The sequence below is a fragment of the Phaethon lepturus genome, unplaced genomic scaffold, assembly GCF_000687285.1.
Source record: "Phaethon lepturus isolate BGI_N335 unplaced genomic scaffold, ASM68728v1 scaffold33781, whole genome shotgun sequence".
NCBI lineage: Eukaryota > Metazoa > Chordata > Aves > Phaethontiformes > Phaethontidae > Phaethon > Phaethon lepturus.
In genome coordinates, this window is record NW_010516174.1 from 9474 (window position 1) to 31269 (window position 21796).

The 21796-nt window shown below is 36.8% G+C and overlaps 1 protein-coding gene across 1 annotated transcript in view; it reads right to left on the reverse strand.

The window, feature by feature from the left end:
* LOC104627656 (E3 ubiquitin-protein ligase CBL-B-like) overlaps positions 1–21796 on the reverse strand; it is a gene marked incomplete at its 3' end in the record, with an annotated part of 87080 nt that overhangs the window by 6429 nt on the left and 58855 nt on the right. Inside the window, 3 exon segments of the mRNA XM_010295986.1 lie at positions 1–43; positions 4171–4327; positions 15912–16058. The exon segment at positions 1–43 is cut by the window's left edge and continues 11 nt beyond it. Coding sequence (XP_010294288.1) covers positions 1–43; positions 4171–4327; positions 15912–16058 — 347 coding nt within the window.

A 21796-nucleotide genomic window follows, 5' to 3' on the forward strand; every position in this document is an offset into this window, starting at 1 on the left:
TCACAGCTAGGAAGTTCCAATTCCTTAAGATTGAACCCCACGGCTAGAAAGAGAAGACAAACAATTAAACAGATGCAGCCAGGTAGTTACATATTTCTAATAAAACTCAAGTCAATTTGTCAGTGAGACTTACAGGGTTTTTAGGTTCAGCTGAAAAATACGTACTTTTAGTTAAGGTCTAACAGTACAAAAGACTGTCCTATATACCTAGCTTTGCCTCAAGGGTTTCTTCAAAAGAATTATTCCAAGAACATCAAGTGTAAATTTTTGGATAAAAATTTTGAAGACCTTGAATTTAAGGGATCTTCTATTTGCAGCTACATGAAATATTAAACATCATGCTTAGTCAGAACCTGGAGAGTATGGCTCCATGGCGGTTTAATAAAAAAGACAATTAAGCCTGTTCTTGAGAGGTCCTGAGGCACTTCTACAGCCAATGGTAAGTAATGCTAACAAATGAAGGCTAATAAAACCACTAATTTAAGCTGTCATTCCGTTTCTTATTCTCCACTTCTTGATTTCTTCAGTTACCATAATGGTAGTACAGACAGCAAACAAAACCATTGACAGCACTTCATCAGAGGCTTTGCTGACCTGAATAGCAAATGCTTAAGAAAACACAGTGAAACATGCCTGATATGCTATTACTTCGAAGAATACAGAACAGTCCTTTACTGTAAATGAAGGATGACTTTTAAGTAGTGAATTAATACAACTATATTAAGAGTTCATTGCCAGCATTTGGAGAAACAAGAAACTTCCTCTGAACAATTTTGAGATTTATGTATTTGTCAAAAGATCAAGGCAAGTGAAGTTAAGCAACTCAAGAGGAGAGGCTTGTATTCTCATGTGCCCTGCAAATTCCCTTTGAAAGGGCTTCTAAGAGCTAGGAAGGCAGAGTTGAAATGCCTGTGTGACACACTTGAGCAGAGTATCCTAACAGGTCTGCTTGAGATTACGATACATTTCCCAGGCAAACCCTAACCACTACTTAAACATGGATGAACATGCGTTGTTTTTTTTTTTAAATTAATACCTCTTCAAATCAGACACATGAAATAGAACAGTAAGGTTTCAGCACAGAGGCCATAAGAAACCTCAAGTGTTCAAAATTTGTACAAAAGAAAGGGCGGGGGTGGGGGGGGAAATCACAATCTTAGATGCAACACAGTATCTTGCTGGCTCCTCTCTGCATCCTCACCAGAGATGGATGTCAGGAGGCTTCATCACATGAAAAATTTTAGTTGCCCTAACCAGAAAAAAAAAAAAGAGGGAGTTGACTCTTCCCCTTTCACCACACCAACACTGACACTTCCTTCACAGAAACACAACGTTCTTTCTCCTGTTGTGTTACTCAAGTGCATGCATGTAAATCAAAAACGATGACCAAACACTCAGTACTTTGACGTTTTGTTGGACCATGGTAATAAGAAGGCTTGCTACAATATATTATACAACAAATTCAAGTAGTGTGCAAATTCCTTGGTTAATCACAACCACCAAGCTTCTAAGTTGACAGTAGACATTATCTTCCTCAAATGGCTGGACTCTCTAAGGCGTATCACACCACTGCTACACCTAGAAGATGATGTGGTAGTACCACTGAAAAACAAAGGGCAAGAACTCCTAGCTTGCCTCACGCAGACACACAGAGTATTACAAAAGCCAAAATGTTAAATGGGAAAAGATTTGTACACTTCCTCTTCTATGGAAATATTTTTGCATAAAAGGACAACTTAAGTGAACACGTTAACAGTGACAGAATGAAGTTCCTTTCCTTCGAAGCACCTACATATTCTTCTGTGCTAACTTAATCCCTGGTCAGAGAACACAGCACTTAAAGCTGTGCATGCACACAGTAGGGAGGCAGGGGGAGCAACTTCACTTTCACACGATCTCCATAAAAAGTCGTCCTGCTTTTTTCAGCAAATAAGCATAATTATAAACGTAGTTTTTCTGTAACACAACTCACAGTTGGCAAAACAGTATTTTGATTACTTAAACAATTGGGATTTTCTCTCCGTGGGTGTGTGCATACATAGTTACAGAAGCTGTTTAAAAACTGAAAAAGTAAAATGTAACCTCTGGGTGAGGTTCTCAGACCAAGTTCAGTGCAAGTTCACTTCAACATTTACGCATCTATTGCGCCAGTTGGTAATCTGTTTGGCAAAAATTCTCTCTTTGCTTCGTTAAATTAAAAGTTAATCCTAACTAGTCTTCTCTCCTTACACGTATCAGTACTGCTGATCCTCTTTTTCTAGCACAAGGCACGGTACTGAATTAAACCAGGAACGGCCTCACAAAGAAACTAATGTAAACAGATATCCATTGGCTTACAGAACAAGGAAAGTAAATCTCACTTGAGGCTTCTGTCCTCAAGTTTAATGCAATTTATAGGACCCCACATAGGGTGAGAACAAACTGTTACTTCTCAGATCACTGACTTTTAATTTTATATTTCAGGTACAGATTCAAACAAAACAAGAAAACCCCAAACCCTGTTGTTATTAGTAAGCAGAATGCTTCAGCGAAAAAAATCCTACAGAAAGGAACCTTAAATAAATGCATTTCATAGTGATGTATGTTGCAGCCAACGGTTCTCAGATATCTTGCAGTCAAATCTGAGATCAAGATTTGGGCTTCATTACTAACCTGAACACTGTATTAGCTTGTCAGATACTGAATAAAAGAGAGGAACTTTGACAGAGTAGAAACTGATCCCAAGGCAGCAACGTTCAGACAGGAATGCTTGATCATATCAAGCTCCACATAAAAGGCAAAGCTTAGGGGAATTTTGCTAAAGCAGCATAAAGTACAATGATCTATATTCTCTAGTTTATTACTTCATCAAAGAGAACCCCCAAAGATTTATTCAAACCTCCATAACCTGTGTGTGTTTTAATAAGAGACCAATGTTTGTGGTTAAATTAAACAGAGAGATTACTTACACCATAACATTTTCAACTTTGATACAGTTTTGACTCAGAATAGAGATGATCAAAGTCAAAACTCTGTGAACTAAAACCATTAATCATCTCCTGCCAAATCTTAATATCAACTTCACAATGGAACCCTTTCCCATAACAGCAAAACCAAGCAAGTTAAACAGAGATTACCACAGAATAACATGGAAGGCAGAACAAACATATGGCCCAGACTTTAACCTAAAATTGGTATTTTGAGTATGTCTCCAACAGGCTAAAGAATAACCACAGAATAATTTAGATTGGAAGAGACCTTCAAGATCATAGAGTCCAACCATTAACCTAGCACTGTCAAGTCCCCCACTAAACCATGTCCCTAATAGCTTGATAACCCTTTCTGTGAAAAAAGTTTTCCTAATATCCAATCTAAACCTCCTCTGGTGTACCTTGAGGCTATCTACCAGTTTATCACTGTACAGGGTAAAGTAAGTAAATGATCAAATATGTGGTTGTATTCTTCAAAGATTCCGAAATACAAGAGAAATACCCAAAGTGGCAAATTCAGAATCAATATATAAAATATGGATACAAACCATCATGGCCTTCTATACTGACTAAAATACTTGTAAGTATGTTCTGTAGAAAGGATAGAAGGTTAACAGAGGCACATAACATACATACAAGCTGATTTCAGATAAATATTACCTATTAGCAATAGTAGAATTAAAGCTATATCCAAAGATAGTCCCTTATTGTAAATAAATGGCAGTGTATTAATGGTAAAAATATGTTCACAAAAAAAGTTAGGCCTACATTTACCGTAAATAAAAGTCATATGCTACTTTCCTCATGTATTTGTAGAAACAACTCATATAAGCATATATAGATATAAAAGCATAATGAAAACAAGTAAGACTTAGACAAGTACCTGCAGGTCTGCATTTCTCAGAATGCATTTAAGAATAGCAAAAAGTAAGTACGCAGCAAAAACAAAGATATTGTAATCATACTAAATATGTGCGGCAATGAAGCAGGTGTTGCTGGATGTTTTCAGTTTTTCAGATGTAGGTGTTGATGCCCCAAAAATCTTTGAAGGACTAAAAAAATGCACAATTTATTTCTGAATTCTAGTGTTTTAGTTATTTCAGTTCTTCCAAAAAAAACCACTTCTTTGACCCACAGGTACTTGCCTCAGGGCACTAAACTTCTCAAACTCATACAAGTAACTAAAATTTTCAAACCTTACCTGAAATAATCTAGTGAAGATATCAAATTCAAAAATTGAAATGTAGTCATTGCAGGTCAAGTCAATAGTAGATTTAAGAGCCATTGCTTCCAAACCAGAGCTTATCTGATGAACTTCATGAAGGCACTGCCTGAACACTTTCCATGGCACTATAGTTCTGTGAAAGGGATGGAAATAATAAATTTAATAAAACCGCATATTTAAGATTTGATACCTTATTTAGACATCAGAACTGGACTTTTAGAGAAGTCTATTAATTTGGTTTCTCTACAGACAAAAAAAAAAAATCAAGTTTTCTGAAAGCAGCCTAAGCAAATGAAAGAACAGTTCGCCCTCCTTTACACTTCAAACAAAGTATCGTTTATTTTACAACATTAAATATTGAAGCTTCCTTAGGAGGACAACAAAGAGAACACTGCAGAAACTGAAATATCCTACCAAGCAGGTGTAGTAACCAACCTCACATCCTCTCAAAAATAATGTAAAGGACCAGCTCTGTGCTTGGTAAAGACCTCCTTTCTCCACAGCTTCTCAGAATGATAAGCATCAATTTAGTATCTACTGTGATGACATTTTTTATAGCTAAAGCTCATAAACACTGGTCAAGTAATGTAATAGCAATCAACTAGATACCACCAATACTGGTCCAAGGCTCGTCATAGCCCATAACAGTTACATGAATATTGGAAGACACATCTTCTCAGTTCTTCACCTGCGAATTCTTGAAGGATGGCGAGTACTTTCAGACAGTGATGAATGTGCAAAAAGGTTGGAAATTAGAATAGAATGAAATTAAAATTATGTTCTCTAATACAAAGCCATGTTCTGTGACATTCAGTTTCTATTTGCATAGTTGGCAATAATGCAGATTAGTTACTTTGCCAACCACTTGCTTGTATTTGGAATCTGACATGAGGCTGATCACTTGAAAAAGCTCTATTTTATTACTCTCAAAACTATGAGAAATTGTTCAATAATAGCAATTCCTCTCATGTCAATAGGGTCAAATACAAATTTTGCAATGCCATAACACTTTCTCTTTATAATGTTCTGCCTCACATGGAGAGGAGATTATACTATATATTAAAAACATTTCAATTAGTTGAAATAGAATCAACATGTAACTATTAACCAATATGTAACTATTTTCAGGACTTAACAAGACCTCATACATTCATAGTAGTATTTTGTTAATAACTGCTAAAGTGACAAAAGACACAGGCCTCACAAACTCATTTATATTTCCTGCAATTTTTATTAGTTCACATCACCTTATTTTTATAAGAGCCAAATATTTTATTCCAGTTTTTCTAACCATTTTCTTATGTGGAAATGTATATAACTTGGTTGTAATATACCTGGGAGGAGGTCGGGCTGGGGGGGGGAAAGACTGACTCTATTAAATTGATCCTGCATAATAAATATTGTGCAGTTAACCTAAATTAAAGCAAGCAGTAATCTGAAGTACAACACTAAAGACATGCTCCTGTATTTCTACCACATCAGGCGTTCACTACATTTATAAGTGCAAAGAAATTTACTTGTTACTTGGAGGCTTATATTGAGAAAGTCATAAATGATGAAATGTGAAGTTTAATAGGTCTCAGCAGATACTTTCATCTGCATACGAAAAACAGGAAACCACAAAGAACTGAAGAGAGATACCACATCAGATGCCATTTAAGAAAGAATGCACATCAAATTTTGATTATGGTAAAGAGAGAATGAAACGTTGCACTAAGTTCAGAGAACAAAGTTGAAAAACGTCAGTGCTTTTAGTGGTGTTAAAAGCTGTCTTAGTTCAAGTGCCTACTGCTTTTTTAGTTCCTGTAACTGTGGCTCTGCATGAAATGTTTTCTGATTCTCTTTGTAAACCACCCTAAAGGCTTGCAGCATGGGGGTCACACTGAAATGGGGTTAGAAATCTGGGTTTTTTTGGGGGGATAGTGGTTGTTTAGGGGGTTGGTTTGTTTTGTTGTTTTGGTTTGGGGTTTTTTAATGGCTAAGACAATAAATAAAAACCAACAGAGCATCTATGAGGAATTACAGCCATACTACACCTTAAGAAATATGCTTTTTCATGCCTCACCTGAGACTGTTTCACAAAAACATGCTCATTAGATGAAATTAGTAAGTAAGATCTTTTGCTATTTATTAACTAACAGCCTTCACCCCCAAAACCCCACCAACAACAGAGAAAACAGAAGTCTTCAGGAGAGTACGTTCTTAGAGCTCTGTTGGCTAAGACAGAAACCAGATGTTGGGAAATGAGCGATTAGCTAATGAAATAACATCTAAAGTTATTGGGTGGGACTTCTCCAAGAACAAATGTCCAAAAAAGTGGTGGCCCCAATTGAAAATTCACTAAATTCAGCAGATTTTTTTTTCCCACAGCTTTGTGGAATAGGTCTTTTATCTTCTGCTTTCCTAAATAAAAGGTGAGAATTGGTTGTTGAAACACCTTATCTCCTATTTCTCAGCAGCTACTTTTATACAGTTATCATTCCTAAATACTTTGAAACAGCGCCAGCCAGGGATCATTTCTCCCACGACGTCTCTCTCCAGTTTATATATACAAATTGCTGCACTCTTCTGAGACCTTGCAGACAGCACACCCTCACTCAAAATGATGATGTTACCCAGCTTTCACAAGGTGAAGGATTCTGCAACATCCTCTTCTCCTGCTCCTACACCAGTGAAATCTGGTGACCTTTCAGGCACACTGAGAAGCACCCTCCTCCAGCACAGATCCAGGAGGGGGTCATGCAGGATGCTTCCCACAGAGATGAGAGGGTGAAAGAGGTTTTCACAGACAGCTGGCAAGTTGAGTTTCTGCTTGAATTAACATTTCACTGCTGTTGCTTTCTTGTGTTTTAGGGGATATAGAGCCTTTGAAGGCATCTTTTCATTATTCAAATCTAAAGAGTTATTTTATCTGTTTGGAGAGGTAGCAGGGGCAACGGGAGGGAGAAGGGAACAGGGCCAATCAAACCAAGGTGGAAATTGTGACTGTCCTAGTTCATAGCATGCTTAGATTGTTGTTTAAATATATATATTTTTTTTAAACAGAAAAAAAAATATTGCCTTTATAGAAAGAAAAAATAGGATCCTGTTTGTAATGAAATACTGCCTGGAGCTTTCAGCTCCTGAGCCATAGAAGGTACCTCCTACTAATACTTTCAGTGATCTTTGTCCTTGTAATATTTGTTGCATCATGTCCTAATGATACCCTGCACTAGATCTGCACATGCCTCATACCATTAGGCTGACCTGTGGACACTTGTCTAGGAAGAGATGAGTTAGTCAGCTCTGCTACAGCTCATCAGAAAAGTGTGATCTGACATCCTGGTAACATTAGTTCTCTATAGAATTAGGTTGAGGAAGGGCAGTGTCTCAGTATTTCAGGTATCTAATCGTAGTTATGGAAGCTATCCCTGGCAGTGGAGCACACATGACTCCAGCTGAGACAATGTTCTGCGGAGTATCTCACGTGAGACTACGGTATAGCATAGTGACTGTACTTCCCTCAAATGTTTGATGCACGAAGTTAAGAGCCCTACTACTCATGCACATATTATGAACAGATACACGAAGGGCTTTGGTAACATTTTCTCTTTTTATAATATAAATCGGGGAAAAAACAGGACACCGAAGTAATACAAAAATATCTGATTACATTACACATGCATACTGTTATTGTGCTACATGTGTTATTTTATTATGACCTTCAGTTAGATCAAAATCACCTGAAAGGTAATTTTAGAAGGAAACAAAAACATGAAGGAGGCTGAAACACATGCCTTATACAGCAGAGAAAGGTTATGGAGGACCTTTTACAAGGAAAACCTAATCTCTATCTGCCAAGCTTCTAGGAAATGTTTCATCCATACAGTGTCTTTGTACTGCGTTTCCTCATCATTAGAGCAGAAGCAAGCCCATACCAATTTAAGGAACAAAAAAGCAAAATTAAACAAAGATCCTGAATAATTTTTCCTGAAGAGGCTTTCTGCATGCATCTTGCCTCTCTCCTAAGTCAACAAAACTATCTGTATCTTGGCATTTATCTTGTGCTGGTTGTCTTATTTAAGAGTCCTATTCAAAAACCCTAAAGTAAACCGTTTCGCACCCAAACCTCTCAAAGTGACACTACTTCTCCACATTTCATCTGCAATAGTAAAATTAGTAACTGTATTTGAAGAATAACAATGAATTAAAAAATGTTCTGATCAAAGTAGAAGCTTTTTAAAATTACTTTTATACAAGATGGTATCTATTTACTGTTACTGACACTCAAAGGAAAGTGTCACTCTATAGTCTCAAATACAGCATTTTAAAACCACCCGCACAACTTCCATATGCCTGAAGGAGAAAGATTAGTGTCCAGCACGTAATTTGCAAGCAATTTAGCAGAGGAATTTAGGTGGTCCCTTCCCTCCTGCCCTGATCACATGTATGGAGGATTTTCTTAAAACTCCCTTAATGTTGCTGCATTATTAAAATGTAAAAGACATTAAAATAAACCTAGAGAGGAAGCAAATATTTTCTGAGTGTGCAGAGTACAGCACTTGAGTAGAACTGCAGAGATGCAGATATTCTGGAATGTCAAGTGATACTGCTCCCATTTGAACCAGAGCAGACCACAAGTATGTCTAGGAAGGTAAACATGTACCTGTGTAACTTACGCTTACAGTGAACATTTTTGTCTGCAAGAGACTCTCCCAAATGTTCCCAGAAAACATAACATGAACAGGGCATTACTGTATCCAGAGCAAACTCAAAAATATTCAAGCAAATACTGACCCAGATAGAAACAACATTCTTTGCAAGTCTGCAGTGAGCAATGTGGATTTTAGTTTATCATCGCTGAACAGAGCATTTTCTTAATACTGCTGCTTCAGTTTTAAGTGAGAGGCCACATGTTTTCATTGCTTCTGAACTGCAGAGCAAACAATTGACACACAGAAGGCTTGAGAAGTTGAGTCCTAAGGGAAAAAAGGAATTCTGCCATATCATGCCAATACAATCGTTAAATAGTTGACATTATGCAGAACATATATAGATGAATCTAACGTGAGAAAAGAGAAGATAAAACAGCGAAAATGAGCCTTAGGAATTGGGAAAATGTATCACCTAAAATAGCCACTTCCAAAGACACATAAGTGGACATTGCTGGAAAGACAGCAAGTTAGTACTTCCTTAAGGGACACAGGAAGTCCGCATTTCCTGAAGTGTCCCCAAAGAGATACATTTATCTATATATTTTCAGCTCTGATCTCTAACCAACAATCCAAAGCACACCCATGTTTTTGCATGTCCTTTTATACTTAAAGCAATGCCTCTACTGCCTATCCACTGAGAATCTGTTCTCCCATCTCACAATCTTGTGTGCCAACTGTTAATTTTCTTTTCTCTATCCTTCGTACATGCAATTTTACCTTATTCTTAGTTACCCAGAATAGCTATGAAGACTGTTGTCATTTTCTGTGTTTTTTTAATTATATCTTGTAACTTCCCCTTGACCAGCTCTTGTCTAGAATATTATCTACCTTCTTGTTCAAACTCGTTTATCTCACATTTGTATGAAAAACATGTAGCGATATTTACATCTCACTAGCTCCTAGGGAACCGTAACTTCTGCCTCTAGGTCAAGTTTTTAAAACAAGGGTACCAATAAGCCTGTTTCCCATGCTGCTGATCAGCTGAGGCAGGAACCACCCTCTAAAAGCCCCATTCCCTGTTCCCTTCCTTCTCTTCAACAGTTTCTGTTGCCAAAACACCTGTCTTGATGGTGATGAAGGCTATAGCACTGGGATCGCTGTCTCTTCCTCCTTCATCTGTCTGTATCTTTTGGCTGCCCTTTACACTTCAGTTCATACTCAGACGTGAAGCCCTCTGGGCCAGGACTGCCTCTTCACTTCATATTTTTACAGTGTTCAGACAACAGTAGGGATCTTAGGCACTAACAGCAGCATGAACAGGAAGTCAAGTAATAAATTACAGTGATCAACAAGGTGTTAAAACCTAGCTTATCTGAGGTATCACCTTCTGACAGCTGAATGTTTTCAAAAGTTAAGTCGTGCATTATGGTCTGCCTGTTTTACTGCTTCTTCTCCGAACCCAAGCCACACAAGCTACGTCTGTTCTATCCTGAGCCAAAAAGCACTGACCACAGCAGAACCACAACTACGCAGAATTTAGAGTATCAATTTGAAATACCCTGTTTAACTGCTACTGAGAAATCAATAGCCACATTTTTTCCTAAATTCCCATAAAAAATAAATACATTTCAGGCTTCAGCTGGGATGCAAAAGTATTAGAGCTTTAAAATAGTAACATGTCTGACCCTAGCAGTGAAAGAATTTCTGTTTCGTAAAAAAAAAAAAAAAAAAAGTGGGGGGAAAATAAATTTATCTGACATTAACAGAAATGTTTTCAATTTTTTTAAAGTTCCACAATGAAGAGTAAAACCTTAAAAGTTAAAATAAATTGAAGAACTATGGAGAATTAAAAAAATCTAAGAACACTGACATTTTGCTGCTGATTCATTCTGCAACATGAAGACAGCCACAAATCACAAATTTCAACAGTCACAAAGCCCTGCATGACTTCACTGTAGCTTTCAAATTCAGAGGCTGGAAAGATCTGTTAGGTCATCCCGCCCACTCTCATTCTCAGTTCAGGATCGCTCCCAGTGGTATTTTGCATGTTTTTGCTCAGAACAGAAAACTAGCAAAAGCTGTAAGGTGCTATTAAAATGAGCGAGGAACCAAGGGAAATTACCATCAAGCACTACACAGTGATAAAACGTGGATAATGAAGAAGCTATCAGATTATGTTTTATATGCATATTTACAACCCACTTGGGGTTACTAAAATATCTGTAAACAAATGTAACTGCTGATTACATGCCTTACAATTTCACAGTTCCACTTAACATTACTGTTTAGCTGTACATATAACCGTCATTTGCTTCAGTGTAACTGTAACGGTAAACCATGGGTGACTTCACTAAAACCACTTGCTCTAATAACTGTATTCTAGTAATCAGTACAAATTAAAAAACCCACATCTTCTCCATTTCACAGCTTTCCTGCTTTTGACACTACCAAGGTTTTTTGTGGTATAGAACTTAACCTAAAAAGTTGACCTTCACCACAAGTGTAAAACTTGTGTCAATTTATTCCTTAGTTCTCTTTCAGACAGTTCTTTTATTTTAAGAGGCTCTCTTCGTCCTCATAGCCTGTGAATATACCAAAGAGCTCCATTCCCAGCCTGCTCCAGTCATTCAGCCTTTAGAAAGTTCTCACTCATTCCTGATTTTTGCTTTCACAAAGCTAATCCAAAATTCTCTCTATTCCCTCATCTCCATGATAGCTTTTCTCAGTCAGCTTCCTTGACAAAGTCAATACACCAAAACTAACCTGGGCCTTCTGTTTGGACACTGCTGACCTCCTCACCCACCCCCTAATTTGGATACATATTCTACTTTGCCTTTGCAGAGAAATCAATTCTTCCATTTCTTCTTTCATCATACTGCTCTTGTCCACATTCTCCTTCCACCTAGATAATCAAAATGTCATTACTCTCATCTTGATTTATCAATCCTCTCTGTACATTACTAAACAATGAGCAGCATTACTTAGTGACCTCAGTAGTCTCCCCAGACCCTTTCCAAACATCCTATCACTTCCAATGTTTCCCCTTCCCACTGAAATGTTCAATACTGGAAAACCTCAGGATTATAAAGGCTCTGACTATTTACTCCTTTTGCACTCTCTATGTGAGGGCTGGTGATTTCCATTATCAACATACATGCTGCTCTCACAAGCACCATAGCATTCTCTCCCATCCCAGCTACTCACATTATCTAGAAGTTTTTTAGAGCTGTACCAGAAATGTAAAAATTTAGGAGGTATTTGAAGGCCAAGAATGTGTGAAGTGACCTCAGCACTTTGCTCTGATGGAGCCATTCAAATTGCTTGCTGAGTTCTACTTCTCTGTTTTCTATAGAAATTCAAAGAGTAGCTAAATGTGTGATCATCAGAGACTTTAAATAGTTAGCCTAGCCATTTATTTTGCTAATAAGTTTAAGTCATGTGAACGTAGACCTGACTAGCTTTACACAGAAAAAGAATGCATCCTATGATACTTATTAAAAACAGGATAAATAAGCTTAGTTATAACTGCACAATTTTGCAGCAAGTGTTCAGACTGACAAATGTAATCAACAAAACTAGAAGTTCCCCATTCACTGGGGAAGAGCAGTGACAGAAATCAGATATAGATTTATTATTTTAAAAACTACAAACTGGACTTTTGGGAATTGTATCTTTTGGATTTTATTCCTCAGCAAATTATAATATATTGCTTTCTGTAAACAGAAGTGTAGATTGCATTTTCAAAAACTGAAAGCCAAAGAGTCGACTGAAAAACAGAAATGGCTATTGACCTCCTTTTTGCTATTCAGAGTATTTCAAATTAAAGAATAAAAGATGTCAACATTTCAGAAAGAAATGAAGGCAGAAGATTGATTATATAAAAGCTTCCAATTCATTATGTTTAGAAACAAGAAGATTATTTTTGTGATAATATTACACTGAAAAAAATCATAAATTAATCTAATAGTTCCAATTTCCTCCTTCTAAGCAAATCAAACAATGCCTCAGAATTATTTCTTGTGCTATAGTTTACCCATCAGAAGCCAAGGTCCAGCATAACTTACTTTTTATTTATGCTCTAATCTTGAGCAGCATTACTTAGCAGCCTCAAGTAATGGTTGCTTTTTGCAAACACGTGAGGAACCCGGGCTTGCCCTGCAGAATAGAGATGCAGCCAAGGAACATACAATATAGTTCCTCCCCGCGCTCCTTCATTTGCACTGCATAACTAACCAGAGTTGGAGGTTTCAGCTAGTCCTAGGGGCCTATCTTTAGGTGGTCAGGTTAGAAAGAGATTTTATCAGTTGTTTGCAACACCCAAAACCTTTATGTAGGCTCTCCTTCTAGGGAAGCGATACTAGTATATTTGCAAACTAATTTGTCGTAACAGGCCTATTGTAAAAGATGTGGCTTGCAGGCATCCCTGCCATATATTTCTAAGTGGATTAAAAAATAATTAATGTTTAAAAAGATTCAGGCATTTTGTTTAACGAAGAGGTTAAACGTAATGCCAAATAAATCTTTTTCTCATCTGTTTATTTGACATACGTGCTGTTACATGTTTTACAGTTACTTAAGCACAATTAACTAAACCTGAGATAATGGCAAGGCTGCCAAGCACAGATCAACTGTTCACTGCTTAGAGGACAGGTAACTAAAACAGCTTCAGTTTATTAGAAAAGAGCTGGGAACACTAACAACAGTGGTTATTTACCTAGTCTGAAAGTAAAGCACCTGACAAGACAGAACTCAAAAAACTTCCAGGCTCTAATAGACGACCAAGGTTACATACGTAATTAATTCAAAGGCCCAAAACTGCCTTGATTCCTAGACATTTTTGGTTCATGGAAGCTTGGGGAAAAAAAAACAACCCAACAAACCCAGACCAACCTTTTCAAAGTACACACAGCAGGCAGGGAGGAGGTCAGAGGGTTAATACTAAATACAGAGTTCATATTTCAAGTCACAATTTATGAAGAAATTTAGACAAGCAGGAAAAAAAATTGAAAAAGGCATGACAAGATCTCTAGGGCCCTGAAAAGGACAGAAAGAAGCACTCCAAGGAACGAGTCAGGAAAGAGAAGAGTCAAGTGGGAACAGAGAGAAACATAAGGGTAGAGCAGAGTTGTTCAGATGGACTGATGCAGCTGAAAAGTTCTTCTCACCAACCTTGTTCTGATAAAAACTTATTAATATGTTACAGTATCCTACTGCCTGATACCTCAAGTAGCTATCTATTGTGCCATCTCTCAAAGGAAACTGGCAGGATCATTGAAAGGAAACTTGAAAGGAAGCACTTGAATCTCAGACAGAAAGTTCAAGTTAGTAGAGAAATACAAAGTGAGCATGACAGTGAATAGGGAAGCTGGTGAATCTGGTTAAGATGAAATGATAGAAAGGAACAGCAGCTTGCTGAAGAGATCTGTAAATCCCAATGACAGAAATGCAATTTGCAATCAAGACAGCTGGTGAAGGTCATTCAAGGATCAAGCCGAACTGGAAAAGAGAAGAACCACAAGGAGTTTTAAATTCTGAGAGTTGCTCAGAAGCAGAGAAAGAGAGGAAGAGAAAACAGAAACACTGAACAAAGAGGATCATGATTAAGTCATTTTTTCAAAGATCCTGTTTTTCTGATAGATGTGTTTTTTAAAAGCCTCATCTGATGGAGACCCCTATATATCACGTAAATTAGTCCTTCAGATAAAGTTCTCTTATCTTTTGTAGGTATTTTGAAGATCATCTTCACATTAAAATGGGTAACACAAAACATGGTCAGATTCCTTTCCTCCAACAAAAAGGAGATTGATATAGTGACTTGATCACACCCTAACATTATCTACATGGGAAAGAAATTTGTTAGAAGACTGAAGTTACCAGATATCACTATAAAGAAACCAGAAAGCTGGAAGCTAGCAGGAGGTGTGTTTAGACTAGCAAAAAAAGGAAGTGAAACTGCTGTAAATTCACACTGAACAAAATTAACCTGCAAAAGTGTCAACCTACTACACTCGTATGCTAAATAAAGAGCGAAATTTAAAAAGCTTATTTTAAAGAGCTGCTCTTGCTCAGGAAACATAACAGACCATTGCAGGAATTGTTCTGTGACTTGCTATGGCCTACACTGTGTAAGATATCAGACTTTATGACCATAATGACTGCTCCGTTATATTGCAAAATACACAAACCTCTTGTCTCCTCCCCCTTCTATCACTGTTACACTAATACACATTCCATATGAGAAAGTGATGAAGCTATGCATCATGTATTAGCCTATATCTGTATCATAAAAAAAATTGTTTCCCAGGAACAAACATAAAACTCCACACCCACACCTGCCTACTTTTACATTTTCAATATTGCATTAGCCACATATCTAAAAGTCACACTTTAGGATTCATTTTATGACCAATTCTTGAACACTAAGTTTCTCCAAAATCTGCTTTTGATTAAACCTTCCAAAATATCCCCAGTTATTCTATCTCTTTCTGTAACAGAACTTGAACAAAAGAAAACAGTAGTCCCCTGTGACTACATTATAAGTAGTACAGTTGTAGAAAAAAAATGTTTCTGTAATAAGGGATGAAAGCGTTACTTCCATTACTTAAAAACCACCAAATATTGTATTAGTCAGAAAGTTAAAGGTGGGATAAGGAAACATACTGTCCATGAGACCAATATAAAGTTCCTAATTCAGACTTTAGAGTTATCATTTGTAGAACATATATATATAATATGAAAGGACATGATTTGCCATGTACATTATGAAAACAACGTACTATCTTCACCCTAGAATGGAACCAATAAACTTAATGCAGTCTAATTTATGATTGAGTGTAAGTGCCCTTGACAGAACTGTCTATACGTTTTTAATCATCATCTGAGCAAATTATAACATTGCAAAAAAAAAAAAATTGTTAATAATTAATTTAGCAATTTCAGCCAATTTGAAGACTTGGGCAATAAATGACCTTTAAAACACTCACCCACATACTTAGAACCATTATTTGGATTTTTGAAAATACCATCCTTTTTCATGCTTCTGATTAGAAAGAATTAAGGATTTTGCAAAATTTTAGTACTTACTTATCTCCAAAGAATTTTCTCCAGAAATCTGCAGCATCGGCTTTAGTGATACGAAAGTTATCACCCTGGAATTGGCCATTTGGAAAAATAGCCTTGATTTCTGCTAGCATGTGGCTGAAGATGAGGGACAGCTTTGTTAAGTTTCTCCTGCAGATATAACAGAAAAATTAAAATCAAACTAAATCCTTAACATTTAATAAATTGAATCAAACTTTCAGTATCATGTATATCCTGCATATTTGTGTAATAATCACTGCATGACACAAGAAAAACACTGAGCTTTCAATGGAAAACACAAAGTCTCCATAAATGTAAAATCATTTGTTCAGCAACAGAACAGATTTGAGTTCTCAACTGCATACCCCAGATACAATTCTGATCCCCATAGAGATTAAGCTTCTGTGTTTCTATTTCATTTAAGTATAAATTCCTGATTCTACAATAATAGACTGCTAATACATTAAAAAAAAAAAAAAAACCACCACACCAAAACCTTCAATATAGTTTTGTATGTGACATCAAACCTATTTCAATTCAGGTTTCTAGATATATACAAACACAGCATAGGACTAGGTTTACTCTTTTTTCCTACGACAATTTTATTCTTTTTATTCTTTCCAGCTTTCCCTTACTGCAGCTACTCCCCATTCTTTTTTAAATGCCTTCTCTTTAGTTAAAGCTTGCTTTCAGTTTTCAGTGGCATGTTAGAAACAAAAATCAAGCTTCGTTGCCATAAGTTCAGTTCCATAAGCCTTCCAGACTTGATCAGTTAATCAAAAATTATTTCATTTTTGGTACAGAAATCCCATTTAGTATAGTGCAAAGAACACAGCATCCTTAAATGCAAATAACCCTTTTGTATGGAAAAATCTGTGGGAGATGGTGGGGAGAGGAAAGAGAGAAGGGTGAAGCAATCTTTATGAGTTTCCTTCTGGAGATTCTTTAGATGATCCTAGTAGTAAAAAAAGGGGCATTTTTCCTCCTGATATGTGAAATAGAGACCACCTAGGAGACTGAGCAGTTTCTGATGAAGAATTTGTATTCTTATGTATTTTAATGAAGTATTTTAATGAGTTAGAAGTGTCCTGTGTCAAGCCCATTCACCTCTCACAGTCTCAGGTACTACTTCATAGTGCTTCAAATAATTTAATGAAAAACATAACAAAATGTTTATCAATCATGTAACTTGTAACTGCTTATAGAGAGTATTTTAAATAAATTCAAATTTACGAATAAGTCCCCAGCCACATGAAAAGATTCAACTGATAGATTTTTTACACGTGCATACTAAATAGCTTTCAGAATATGAATATTAGAATTGCTCATGCCCAAAATCTCAAAGAAACAGGAGAACAGATTTCCTGGGGCCTTCCCAAAAGAACACAGACTTCAGTGCTGAGGCAGTAATTATTTCAACTATAATTTGTGAACAACTTTATTTAATAGAGATTCCTGTGGAAGCTGTATTGCAGGTTTTACTATAGGATTTGCTACCAGGAGAACTATGATATAGTTATTTTGAAAACAAGTAATTTAAAACAAACACACACACAAACAGACCCCTGAAGAATACTCTCTCCCTCCCCTCAAGACTCAGAATGGTTGTAGGGCTAATTCTTTCAGAGTCCTTTAATTCCTTCAGTATAATCAGATGTCTATAATTACGATACCCAACTGCTCCTTATTTTCTGGATTTGTTCCTTGCTATCCCCCTTCCTATTTCCTTTGTACTCTAATTACACACACGTGTTCTTTATTATTTCACTCCTCAGAACTCAAGCCTGATGCAGCAAGCAAGCAACAGCTATTTTAATGTGGCTTCCTCCGTCTGCTCTAGACCCAAGATTAAGCAAGAAGCTTTCTGTACTCAGGACAGATGAGAACATCATTCGGTGCAAGTTTGAGCAGAGCTCTCCCTTACCTGGTACACCATATACCTGTCTACATTAGCAATGTACCGTGCTGCAGGGGTTCTTTTCAGGTACAAACTTACCTAATGAGCTATTACAAAACTTGTTGGATTCGTGAAGCTTGAGCTGTGTAGTGAATTAAAAGATGAAGTCATGTACTGGTGCCACCTGGGGCACCTCCTTGCCCAGAGGGGAGTGTGTGTGTGTCTGTATGCATGCATCCACGCACATGCATTGCCTATTAGGTATAGCTGCATGGTACGTGACCAGAACCAACAACTGGTAGGAACTGGATAGCAAGTGCACAGTATAGACATGCACCCAAATGGTTATCTGAATCACAAAGCCTGTTCCTTCCCTCTTTGAACAGCATCAGTCACTAAGGGCATTAATACACTTTTGTTTCATTATACAGATTGGTTAAAACAAAGAAAAGTAAAAAGAAAGTTATGTTTTGTTTGTATTTGTATAAACAAGAAAAAAATGTTGCAATATCAAACTAAGATACCATCTTTTTATCTGACTGCAAAGTTGAAATTTGAAACCAACTAGAAACTTATCTGTGCCTGAACATACATCACAGTATGTATGTTTTTCAGTCATATTCTATTATTTGTTGCCAGGCATGCTTGTACATGACAGATCTACTTGAAGAACCACCAAGGTTTGAATCAACCCAAGAACACCTACAATATAAAACTTAAAAATTGAATTGTCATTTAGTATAAACTTGTAAAGATTTATTGACTCACTAATACCTTTTTGTTAATCAGAAGAAAGATTCTTAACTCATTAATCTTAATTAATTTTCTTAATTTTAAAATTAATCTGCCTTTTGGATTTATACCTCATCAGGAAGTTTTCTAAAATATAGACAGTAAAGCCTGAAAACAAGAATTGTGAGTTTGTTCACTTTTCAGTAACCAACTACATTTTGAATCAATTTTCTCTTCTGCTACAAGGACACACACACACACAGAGGACAGGATGACACATGTTAGGCTAGAGAATACTGCAAAGATTTCGTAATTGAAGGTTTTTTCAAATACCCAGTCAGATGCAATTTGAAAACAGGGCTTAATAATGGAAATATTAACATCCCAGCCATAAACAGAGCAGCAGCAGCTAGTAGTAGAAAGTCTGAAGCAGTCCTACCCTCCTGGATCTATTAAACAGGGAAGTGAAGCATGACCACCATGCAATAACACTGATAAATTTTGGCTGTGTTAACTTTGAAATCACTGTATGAAGGCTAATTTTACTTTTTGGAAGGCAATATGGTCTAGCACACAGAACTGGATAGGGAATCAGGCAATGTCACTTCCTTTCTGCCACTGGCTTAGTTGATGAGGTGGGAGGAACACCTGTGTCCTGCATTTACTGCCTGCATATGCGGATGAACAGAGTAAAATACTCGAGAGAGCTCCAAACTTGGACAGCTCGAAACAAACATGCTTGGCAGAATCAGCATATCCATAATTACAGAAAGCAAAGCATACATCTGTGCCCTGATCCTTCACAGTTACTGGATTTCACAGACGATAACCAAGACAAATCATTTTAGCAACATGCACTGATATCTGATGCAACAGTTTGGAAATGCATAAAACTGCTTACATACTATAGTGTATATCACTTCTACTTTCATGCTTGTGTAGTACTGTCTCCCATGAAAAACAATTATTGTTACTTTACAACTGTACACACTTCTAGAAAAAAACAGTGTAGAAAAGAAGTCAGACTGTCTATCTTTGCAGTTTTGTCGTTCCAAAAATTACGTTAGTGCTGGGTTTCCTTCTTCATTGAATCTAGTAAGTGTTTAATCTTTCTGCATCTACACAGACTTTGTTAACAACAACCTGCTGTAATAAACAACATATCAGCTTTCCAAGCTCATAATATGTAACTCAATCACCTGGCACAGAAAAACAGTCTTTAGAGCTAGAATAAAATCAATTTGGCAGCCAAGAATATACTTCCAGATAGATTTGACACAGAAGTATACCAGACTGTTACTAAACGACAGATAATTCCTCTACAATTGTTATTTAGAATAATTGTACAAAGACAGCTCTGTTAGCTGGCAAAACTTCAAATCATAACTGCTTATGAACCAGGATAAAAGAAAGTTTGAAACACCTTCATAAGGTGAATTACCGATTTTAACTTTATTAAAGCTTCAAAAACCAAAGCACATGTACAGAGCTCATTTCACATAATTAGTTATATTCAAAACAGATTTCTGATACATATACTCTAGTTGCAATAACACACAGGGATCCTACAAAATACACGTCACTAATTTGAAGGGACAGAGCAGAGTCTTGTGATTCAGGTATAAAACAGGGAAGTGGAGACCCATGTTTCAAGCTCTTCTGCTCTGCTCTCAGAGTTCAGCATTTACATTTTGTGCCTCAGGATTCCATTATGTGAAAAAAGGCCCTTTCCAAATTACTTCCTATTTGTATTTTGCCACCACGAGAAAAATCATAACTGCCCACAAAGCCCCGTGACAGATTATACTTCTGCCATTAACTACTGACAAGTGACACAGACAGGAATGCACTAAAGTTCAGGACAAGTAACACACACAAAAAAATTCTGAAGAAACATGTGACTTTCCAAAGATCTCCGGAAGGCACAGGAACGTGACTAAAAATTATACATGCTGCTAGCAGTTCACTCTGGATAATCCAGTACAACGCTGACTCATTTATCCCCCTTCCTCTTCCAGAACTTCCTCTTTCACAGACAGTAAACATAGGAAGAAAAAACCACACACAAGCACACCCGCCCACAAAGAAAAAACAACCTAACACTGCTGTTTGAGAAAACTACAAGTGTAGAATACAGTCAGATATTCTTAACAAAGGAGCTCTCCTTAACACTTCAGAGGAAGTAAAGGAAACCAAAGGTTCCTGTTAACATGCCTGCAGAGAAAAAAAAACCAACCTGTCTACCATCATATTTGGCAATCACCTCAACTCTGGATCTGTGCAATAATTATTTTTAAAAGCTATTTAAGGACAAGGTATTGTTCAGGCACCAAAGTATATGGGTCTATTCTTGGGATGAAATATTGCTGAGACTAAGAATAACCATGAGCTCTATTTCCTACTTGTGCCACTGACTCATGGAAGGAACACAGATGAATAACTTAATTTTGCTGTGCTTTAGTATTCCCCATCTGTAAGTCCAGAAAAAAAAAAAAACCTGCCTTAAACATGGCAAGGTTCAGCCAACAATTAAATTCATCACATGTTAAACATGAAAAACAAGTACAAAATTGTAAGAAACGAGCTGGAGGCAACTACTACTTTTCCTTTAATCTTGGAGGAGTTGAGCTTATCAAGATTAGGAAAGCAGTACCCTTCCTCAAATGGCTTTCCATGCAAGGAGCATTGTGCAAGTCTATTGCAGCTATTCACAATGGATACCAAAAGGAAAAAATGGCAGACTTTGGGTAAGATGTGGGAAAGGATGTTTGGGAAAACAAAGTTAGTTGATCACAATGTCACCTTGAATTTTCCTCCATCTCTTCCTTTGCTTAAAAATCATCTTACATTGATACACCAACTTCCACAAGCAGTCTGGTTCCTCTCATTATCATATTTTAAAGACCAGAAGAGTATCAAAATGTAAGAAAGCCATGCTTGAAGAATTAAAAATTTCATTCCATTTTTCAAAACTTATCAGCTGTCATTGCTTCTATAGTAGGTATTTGCTGCCCCATTTATGCAAAAATAAAGAACAAACATAATACACAATAGCTCAGTAAAGAAAATGGAATATAAATACAAAGGAAGGAAGATGGCCAGGTTTTCTGCAAATCTAAGATTCTCTACAAACTGATGAGTCTGTCCACTCACTACTGCCCCTGATCTTTCATTTATGAACTGGCATGCCATTGTGTCTACCAACATCTCTTAAGCAAAGCTCTACCCAAGGATTATATTTGGTTTTTTGCTTAACAAA